Source organism: Heliangelus exortis, chromosome 1 (assembly GCF_036169615.1).
Source record: "Heliangelus exortis chromosome 1, bHelExo1.hap1, whole genome shotgun sequence".
Classification (NCBI taxonomy): Eukaryota; Metazoa; Chordata; class Aves; order Apodiformes; family Trochilidae; genus Heliangelus; species Heliangelus exortis.
The window spans coordinates 41,797,306-41,807,007 of NC_092422.1; the positions used below are offsets into that span (position 1 = coordinate 41,797,306).

The window sequence follows — 9,702 nt, forward strand, 5'->3', positions numbered from 1 at the left end:
GTATGACCACTGAGAGGGCACCATGGCCACAGTGCTCCAGATCATGCATTCCAGTTTTCTCCAGTAGGAAGAAAACATGCACAGAGATGAGGGAACATGTTTCAGCTCCCTTGCTGCCCTTGCCTTGCTGTCCCTTGATGAAGTAGTGGCATAAGAACATTAGTTTTCATATATCAGCATCTTGAGTTTTGGGGTATCTTTGGGTTTGATTTTGTTTTGTTTTTTTTTTTCCTGAGGAAAAAAGGAGTCTTCCCCATTTTTGCCAGATGATAGAGATAATTTTCAACTCATCAGCTACATTTCAGATGAGGTAGATTTGAAGTGACTCTCTTCTTGGTAACTTACCAGTTCTTTCTATCCTCCAGCTGACAAGAAAAAAATCTTCTTTCTACAAATAGCAGCTCCCTGAGGATCTCTTCACTTTTCTCTTCCTAACAGTCTATGGTATGGTAACATAGCCAAGAGGTTTAGGCCTTTCACACTGAAGGTGATGCAGTATGAAAGCACGGCAAGGTAAGAGAAATATTGACTAGTGGCCTCTGTGGTGGGTAAGAAAGCAGTGATTTTCTTTCCCAAATCAGAAGAAGCAATTACATCCTCACTTCTTTCTCCTTCTCAAGACCTTCTCTGGGATGCAGAGGTTTCTACTCAGGTTTCCCATTGAAAAAAAACAAAACCAAAACAAAAAAAAAACTCCTGGGAAAAACAAAAATGTTACAGAAGAGCAACCCTTGCATAACCTTTTTGTCTTCCTGGACAGCCAAATATCAGAGAGACAGAGAAGTGAAACACAGAGGAGAGAGAAAGGAACCCATACAAAGCCTGAGACTGGCCACACATACATTTGACACTTTATTTCTCTAAAGAAATACAAAGAACTTCCAGAATATATACTTAGAAATGCAAAGAAAAAATATTTTAACTGAAAAGTATTTGCATTTTTTTAGAGGTGCAGTTCCTGTATGAATGGAGGGACACAGATATTCCACCCAGCCTCTACCCCATCATAATAACCCCAGCACTTCTTCACATCCCTAGTGCACCCCAAGACAACAAGAGGCAGCAGTGCTGTCCTTAACATAGACAAATGCATGGGCTGAGGCACCCACAGGTTCTTCAGATTTCTCTTAGTTTGGCCAGTAGCCTGGAGCTCCTTTCCACCCAGGCATCAGTGTTCATTGCAAGGGTGGTAACACAATTGTCTTTGAAACTCCCTCCTGTCTTCCAGTTTGGTTTGAGATGGGCCAAAAGGACCAGCATTTAACAAGGAAAGGGAGGGGATGTCTAAGGAACAATTAGTGAGTTCTTATTTTCAAAAAAAAAACAGAGATAAAATGCACACTCAAAATCTTAACATTACCAAAACTGTATTAAAATTACTGGAACAAACTGCTGAAAGAACACGAAACAACTATTTTCTGAACTCGAGAACAACTAAACCAGAACTCCTAAAATTGTTCCTATATTGGCTTAAGGGGAGAAAAGGGAGCCTAAGACACTACATCTGTAACAAAGTCTATCCAAAAAAGCATAAAGAATGACTTTTGTCACTCTTTATGCTTTTTCACTAACCTAGCTGAAAATACACTCTAGACTAATCTTGTGAAACAAAACAAAACGAGATAACTAGAATAAACTGGTACATGAACATGAAACAACTCTTTCCTAAATTCCTAAATGACTACACAAGAACTCCTATCATTCTATCTGTACAGGTTTAAGGGGAGGAAAGGGAGCTCAGGCTGTTCAGCATAAGTGCAGTCCTTCCTAGCAGTGCAGTCTGCTGGCCAGAGCAGAAGGGCACCGGGTGTCTCTCCTTGCAGCCGCCGAGGTGGTGCTGGGGCTGCATCGTGCGCCTTGAGGCCCAGGTGTCAGAGCTCATCCAGGGAATCCAAGCATGGAAAAGAACTCGGCACCTAAAAGGAGAGAGTCAGAAGGTGCTGAAGAAACCAGGAGAGCAGGAACAAGAGGGACTTTGTCTTCCAGTCTTCTGCCAGTAAAATGGCAGAAACATCAGAGCTGCTTTGGGCCCTTCCTTCTCAAGACGTGGGGTAACCTCAGACCCTGGCAAATTGACCAACATGGGAGGTGTCCCCTTGCCAGGCAGAAGGGCTTGGCATGGAGCCCCTTAGAAGATGGGATGTGCTCTTTTCCAAAGAGCAAGCAAAAATCTGGCTGGCACTCAGTAAAAGAGCCCAACATGGTGAGTCTTGTCACCTTGCTGGGGCGTGTCCTCCACCTTGCACAAACAGAGCTTCAACAAGTGCACAGTGAAAACTGCCAGCAGCGGAGTGGGAAGTTTCTCCTGACAGAAACGTTCTCCCAAGGGAGGTGCATGCTTCCTCTCCGGGACCATCTCTGGGACCCTTGGAAATAGTTCCCATAGAACTGCAGAGCAGTGTTCAGAGCTTTGAAAGGCAGACAACAGAACCTGTTACACACCTGAGCTGCACGAAGTTCCTCTTGCCTGCTTGGATCTACTTCAGAGCTTAGGGATCCTGGAGAGCTCTGGTTTCACCCTCCTGCTCTTCTGGCCCAGTTTCCTGTGGTGCCTGACTCTCCACATGTTTGCTTTCTGAGGAGAGTGCAGGCACCTGCAATGGAAGTGCTGAAGTTAACAGCTGGGGAGCACCTACCTGCCTGACTGCTGCCTAACACAGAGATCCCTTGGATGAGTTTGCTCAGCTAAGCCGAGGCAGTTCCAGTGGGATCACCCCACCCACCAAGTGTGATGGCCAACATGCATCAGCCTTATCAACCTGCACTTGTGCAGAGCTGCAGGCTGCTCGATGTCCTCACTTGTCCCTGGGGCAGCAGGCCCACTTGCTGAGGGTGGAGGCTTTTCCTGTCATGCTGTTTGTGAACCTCACATACCTCTGATGTTTCCCCTTCTGCCTCTGGTGCAGCAGCCTCCTCCTCAAAGAGTTCCCTGTGGTGGTCAATAAGGAACTCCACTAGATGTATCACCTGCACGGAAAAAAGCATTGGTTTCCAGCTTTCCAGGATCTGTCTGAAAATGTCATTCCCACCCCCGAACACAAAGCTGCAGCTGTGGGGCTGCTCTGAGCAGCAGCTCCATCACAGCCTTTCCTGAAGAGAGGAGGCAGCCAGGTGCCTCTGAGCAGCCAAGCTCAGGTGTGCCCAGAAGCCTGGGGCTGGCTGGGGAACACAACGTACCTTCCCTGTCACCTGCAGCAGCTCATCCAGGGGAAGGGTCTGCTCCTGGGGTGGGCTGAGGAGGCTTGGCCCCAGGCAGATGGCCAGGTTGCCAGCAGTCATGCTGGTGGTGTCTGCATTCCTGCTGATGGCTCCAAGCAGGGCCAGCAAGCTCCTGAGGAGCTGGAGGTTGGCCTCGGGCAACTTGCTGGCCACCCTGAGGGAGCAGGAACACAACATTACCAAAGGAGATGTTGTCAGCCACACAACTCTCCCAGCCTCATCTCAGCCAGGAGCAGCCGAGGGAAGGCTCCCTGGCCAGGCATGGGCTACAGCAGAGAGAGCACCTCTGCTGAGATAGCCCTCCCTGCTCTTCTGGCAACATTCCCTGCCTGGAGCAGCCCCACTGCCTCTGGGAAGAGATGCAAGGAGAGAAAGGCTTCCCTGTGCCCCTTCCCCCTCACCCACAGCCCACAGCAGCAAGACAAGAGGTGGCTGACAGAAAACACGGCTTTGGCCACGAGGCCATCGCTCTGCAGGCAAGTCCCCGGCTCTGCAGTCCCTGTGGAGGGAGCAGGCAGGCTGCTCGCCACACTCACTCCTTCAGTGCTGCCAGCCCCTCCTGCCTGCTGGTCTTCTGCAGGGCTCTCATCCACTCCTCGTAGAGCTCTTCTTCGAGGAGCTTGGAGGGGATCTCACGGAGGAAGTCCTGCAATGCCAAGGGCTGTGGCTGAGGCGGAGGCTTTGGCCACCGCTGCCAGGAGGGAGCACAGGCAGCATCCCCAGTGCTCTGGCTGACGCGGAGCAGGCTCCGGTTCTTTTGGACTGCAGGTCTGGCAAATGCCCATCAGCAGCCACAGAGCCAGGAGCTGCTGGGCTCCACCTCAGCAGGGCTCACCTTCAAGATGGCAGCCAGCAGGTGCACAGGATGGCTCCCGAGGGGGACCTCTGCCCCGCTCTCGAGAGCCTTTCTCAGCTGGCAGCAGGCACGCTTTTCAGCCGCCAGCCGGAAGATCCCCTTCGTGGATGGCCCTTGCTCGTGCAGGAGAGCCAGCAGGTCCTGCAGCAGGGGAGAGAAAAGGAGAGAGGAGAGAGTTACTGGGCTGGAGACAAGCCCTGGGTCAAGGGGACCTTCCTGATTGGCAGGAGCAGGTGTGAACACAGCTGGGCAGCTCTGGCTGGGCTGGCCTGGGCTAAGAGGGAGAGATGGCGGGGGGGGGACCACGGGCAGGAGAAATCTCGGTGCCCTTTGCTGGGGGCACCACCTCTGCAGAGGAGCCAGAGGGATGGAGGGGGATCCTCTGGCCAGGCTTGCTCACCTGGATGGGCTGGGGCAGCGTGCCGTCCTGGCTGCAGAGGGCTGCCAGGGGCTGCCCAAAGAGAGCAGCACTGCTGCCAGAGCCCCACGGCCCTTTGGGCGCCTCTGCAGCGGACGAGGTCCCTCGCCGCCCAAAGAGCCGGAGCAGCCCCCACCTCCTCCTGCGGGTCCTGCCTGCTGCCAAGGGAAAGAGAGCAAAGAGCCCCGGAGGAGAAGCACCGGGAACTGCTGATCCCAGAGCCACTCTCAGCGCTCTCTTCCCACCCCCCACCAAGGGCAGGGGAGAGGCAGCGTTTGGGAACAAGGGGTCTGGCTGGGCAGCTCTCTGCTGCTGCTGCAAGGCTGTGGGGATGGGGCCATGAAGAGAAGGGCCACCCTGTGTCTGTCTGCTCCAAACTCACCAGCCGCATGACCGTCTTCCCCTCCGCTGCTAGACGGGATGGGAGGTGGCTGCTGCTCTGCACCAGCCTGCAAGAAATGTGCTGTGCTCACCAAGCAGCCCCAGAGCAGAAAGGGCCATCAGGGAACTTCATCAGTCCCTGGCCCTGTGTGGGATAGAGGTGGGGACAGGCGAGATCCCTCCCAACCCATCCGGACCCTTGCCTGCTCCTCCAGCAGCCTCTCCAGCCTGCTGCTGTTGAGTGTCTTCTCCTGGGCAAGGGGAAGAGAGCAGAAGGTGAGAAACGATGCACCCAGAGCACTGGTGGGGGATGGAGCAGCAGCTGGGGACAGAGGGGAGACAGGAGGGACACTCACAGCATTGAGGCCATGCAGCACCTTCAGCAGGAGGTTGATGGAGGGCAGCTGGGTCACCTTGGGTCCCTCTCCTTCTTCTGGTATTCTGTGCGTGGGCAAGAGGCAGAACAAGAGCTGTGTGAGACACACCTTTTCCCTGTCCTGCCAGCCCAGGGAGCACTCCCAAGAAGCAGCCAGTTGGCACTCAGAAGTGCAGCGCAGAGCAGCAGCAGTGGTTGGGGCTGGGGCTGGTGCAGTGGTTGGGGCTGCGGCTGGGAGTCAGCCCCACAGCACGTGAAGCAGCTCAGCCAGCTCTGCCCACTCAAGAGCTGCCCACAGGCATGGCGGCATCTGTCCCCAGAGCAGGGAGCAGTCTTTTGTCATGGAACAGCTGCAATGGAGCTTTCCCCCCAGGACGTGACCACGTCCACCCCAGGCTTCACTGCCAGGCAGAGCTTACCCAAGGAAGGCACAGACCCAGAGCTCCTTCAGCGCCCAGGAGCTGCAGAAAGAAACAGCCCGAGTGTCCCACTGCACCTGCAGGCTGGGGGCAGGGGCGAGTGCAGGCACAGCCCTGTCCTGTGGGGAAGGCCACAGAGGCAGGAGAAAGCCCCGTGGGGTGGGACGTGTCAGCTAGACTCACGGGAAGGTGACGATGCAGGAGCCGTGGGACCAGGTGAGGACAAGGGAGTTGCTGTTCTTCCCTTCTTCCTCTTGAGCTCCATCCCCGGCCGCCCCTGTGCTGCCGCACAGCACCTGGAGCTGGTCCAGGGCCAGGACGAGCTTGGGGCGCGGGGCTCCGCCACGTCTGTAAAGAAGAGTGACAGGAGGTGACCCAGAGGCGGCCCAGCCCTGGGGCTCCCCTCTGGCATCCTCCTGCCAAGGGCGTGGCCATGAGCGCATCCCCCAGCAAGGTGCCAGGGGCCCAGGGCTGCTCCTTGGCTGTCCCTGCCCTTGTGCCCTGTGCCAGGAGCAGGGCTTGGGAGCAAAGGCAGCTGGGCTCCAGGAGCCTTACTTGGGCTTGGCGATGATCAAAACATCGCTCAAGAGGAAGAGGTCCCTTTCCCTCGTCTCACGGCCCCAGGTCACCCTCACGCGCTGGCGGAGCAGCACCTCGAGGGAGCGGATGGGCACGCGCTCCCGCTTGCTCCTGCAGAGCAGATGGTGTCGGGCATGAGGGAGGCGGCTGCTGCGGGGCCCCAAGGGCTGTGCCAGCGTGTTCCCGGGTCACGGGGGGAGCCTACCTGGAGCCATGGGTGCAGTTCAGCTGTCCCATCCTGAAAACACTCGGAAAAGCCTCGCCTGGGACACACTGGTGGGCTGAGGGCAGTGCCCAATGGCCCAAGCGAGGCTGCCAAGGGGGTCGCAATGCCACAGAGAGCTGCTGGGCAAGAGCGTGGCTCTCCCCAGTGCTGCTCCCTGCCTGCACAACACTCTCCCTGCGAGCACTGTGCCCGTTGCCAGGGGTGTCACCACTGGGACCCCAACGACTCAACAGGGCCCTTGGAAAACAGAACCATGGAACCGTGGAACCAACGGAATGCACTGGCTTGGAAGAGACCTTTAAAGGTGACATAGTCCAGTCACCCTGCACTGAGCAGGAACAGCTTTAAACCCATCAGCTTTAGAACCATGTTGGTTGGAAAAAGACTTAGAGGGTCATCAAGTCCAACTGGCTTAACCCAGCCCAGTGCCCAGTCTACCACTAGCCCATGTCCCTGAGCACCAGGGACACGCATTTCAAATACCTCCCGGGATGACTCCAGCACCTGCCTGGGAAGCCTTTTCCAGTGTCTGAAATATCTTTTGGTGAAAAATGCTTCCTAGAAGCACATATAAAAAAAACTTGTGCTACAACTTTTGTCCATCTCCCTCTTGTTCTCCAGCTTGTTACTGCAGAAGAATTAGTTAAGGGTCCATACTGGATCTAAAAAGTAGTCTTCTTTTAGAAACAATGTTTTAGTGCAGATTTTAATTTTCTCCATTCTGTTACATCTGCTTTTTTCCACCTCAGAAGTGCCTGGTTACTTAGGGCTTGCTCTTCTTTGAGATGGTAGGATGTCTTTCTGTTGAAAAGGAACTGGAGCACCTGTTTGTCAGTCAAATACCACACTACGTTCTCATTTCCAAAATGCTTGCAGTTTTCCTTTACTTACTAATGAAAATTGCCAGATTTTGTGTATTGCTCCCCTGCAGGTGCTGGGACCCTGTATCAATCTGAAGGGGTGTGGCGCAGCATTACTTTGTGCAGTTGAGCTAAAAATCTGTGCCAAATTGTATCACAGCCCAGGAATGGCTAGAGCGGGGGTGACTGACTTTACAGATATTGGCTGCAGATGGTTATGACCAACAACAAGCAAATGAGAAAAAGATAGGTAGCTGATATTTCTAACCTTTGACATCGCAGGAAGACATTTTAGCACTAAAAGTGTCCCCATTATACTTTCTACAGGTAAGACGAAAAGCTTATGTTTTTTTAAATAGAATTCACTCGGGAAAGAATTGAGAAAAAATACTAGAGTACCTGAGAGCTAGTGAAAAGGCAGGGTCCCATGCTGCAAAGCAAGGCCAACCACAGATAGCAACGAGACAAGGCCTGCTGCCAGAAAAATAAAGATGAGGCGAGGCTCGTTGCCAGATAAGATAGCAAGGAATTTGGAGGACACCTTCTCTGAACAAAGGGATTATGCATTCTATCAACTTTTGGCCTTACCCAGGATGTGCCAGTGTGGAAGAGTGCTGTGTCTTGTAAGCAATGTCTGTAGTTAGGAAAGCCATAGCCTTTCTTTCTTGTATCTTGCTTTTAAAACACTCTGCACTATAAAAGAGCACTGCTGATGAATAAAATCAGGCAGATTACCACCGAGTACATGGCTCACCTGGCCTCAAGCTTTTTTCTCCTGGTTTTTTCCTCACTGCATTCGCAATGAAAATGTAACACATCCTAATTCTCAGTTACAGAACAATGTAGTAGTGGAAGGGCGTTATCATCTATTTTTTCATTATAAGATGCAGGTACATGACCAGGAAGGTTTTTGTTGCTGGCTTTTTTTTTCTTTTTTCTTTTTTTTTTTTTTTTCTTTTGGTTTTTTTTTATGGTGTTGATGGTGGCAAGAGCGGCTTTTTTCTTAGAAATCCACCTCAGTGACAAGAAATGTCCTTGAAGTTACACATAGTATCCATTATCCCTCCTGGCTGTTCAGTTTTCTGGTTTCCAAGTGAATCTTCAAGTAGTTTCCTCTGTATGCTTACCATCAGCTGAAGAACCACGAGCTGCTAGGAAGTGTTTTGTCAGGATGTCTGAGTTTTTTGCTTTTGCATGATTTCATGAAAATTTCAGAAAGGACAATTTTTTTATTTATTTATTGTTATAGTCTTCCTTTTCCTATTTTCCAGTGGTTTCAAATTTACAAATTTACCATTTGTAAATTTCCTCTTTGCCAATATATGTTTCAGATATAATTGCAGCAACCCTCAGTGCAGCCACTGCAGTTTTTGCAGTTTATCTGGTGTGGGAGAAGGAAAAAAATTCAAATGTACACAACTACAAACCACAGCCCCATCTCGATGCTGGCAGGGGTAGGTGCCCCAGGGCCCCGTGCACCAGGGCCGACTCAGGAGGGAGCTCCACGGCTCTTCCCAGCACCCGATGGATGTGGATTCTGGAGAGCAGGTGGTGAGATGGTGCTGAAGGAGCGCGGGGGAACAGCAGCGAAGCGAGGAGCGGGCGAAAGAGAGGAGGGGCTGGGGGCTGCCTGAGCTTCCTGGAGTACGGGCAGGGAATGGGAGGGGATAGACCCCTCTGTGTGGGCTGTCCCACAGGGAGCTGAGAGCCCAAAAGATCCCCAAGAATCTCCTTGTCTCAGTACCTCACATTAAGAGGTTTAACTCCGCTGATACCCTGAGCTCCCTGTCCAGGGTATCAAGCAGAGGGCTGTGGGCCCCAAAGACCACCAAGGATTTCCTTCTCTCCTGGCCCTGCTTTAAGGTGTTCAGCTCCTGTGATACCCTGTGTCTCCCTGCCCAGGCTGTCAAACAGGGAGCTGAAGGACCTGAAAACCGCCAGGGAGTTTTTAACTCATTCCCCCTCATTAAGAGGTTTAACTCAGCTGATACACTGGGTGCTTCCCTGTCAGGGGTGTCAAAGAGGGAGCTGAGGGCGCCCAAGAGCACCAAGGAGCCCCTTCTCTCCTTGCCCTGCTTTATATCACTGCCCTCCTTGCACTCTCTATGGACTATCAGCTCTGTTATAAAATGTTGTGGATTGTTTATTAAACTGTTATATGTATTAGAAATCTTTTATTAAAGTATTGTAGTAAGTTGTTTTGGAAAGTGGGTGGAGCATTAAGATCACAGCCTGGTGACGTAGAGACAGGAGCAGAGGAGAAGGCCCTTGGTAACAACTGGAACATGCGCAGTGTATCAAGAAGAGAAATGTAACAAGAAGAGGGGTCTTTAAAAAGCCTGCTGTGAGGAAAAGTGGGTGTGGCAGT

General features: G+C 52.3%; 1 protein-coding gene across 1 annotated transcript; it reads right to left on the bottom strand.

The window, feature by feature from the left end:
- Positions 1–943: 943 nt before the first annotated feature.
- Positions 944–3,957, bottom strand: LOC139791822 (T-cell activation Rho GTPase-activating protein-like). Its single transcript, XM_071734398.1, has 5 exons — positions 3,756–3,957; positions 3,178–3,373; positions 2,875–2,967; positions 2,439–2,594; positions 944–1,908 (listed from the first exon to the last, which is right to left on the bottom strand). Exons 1-4 carry the CDS (start codon positions 3,806–3,808, stop codon positions 2,490–2,492), a joined length of 447 nt encoding a protein of 148 aa, XP_071590499.1. The 5' UTR covers positions 3,809–3,957; the 3' UTR covers positions 944–1,908; positions 2,439–2,489.
- Between the last annotated feature and the right edge of the window lie 5,745 nt (positions 3,958–9,702).

Bases quoted from the DNA above. Each gene is read 5' to 3' on its own strand.
- LOC139791822 (XM_071734398.1), bottom strand. From the start codon at position 3,808: ATGAGAGCCCTGCAGAAGACCAGCAGGCAGGAGGGGCTGGCAGCACTG. The intron at 3,374-3,755 runs GTGAGTGTGGCG...CTGCTCCCTCAG, and splicing joins GGGCTGGCAGCACTGAAGGA to GGTGGCCAGCAAGTTGCCCG. The intron at 2,595-2,874 runs GTATGTGAGGTT...CTTCCATTGCAG, and splicing joins CAGAAGGGGAAACATCAGAG to GTGCCTGCACTCTCCTCAGA.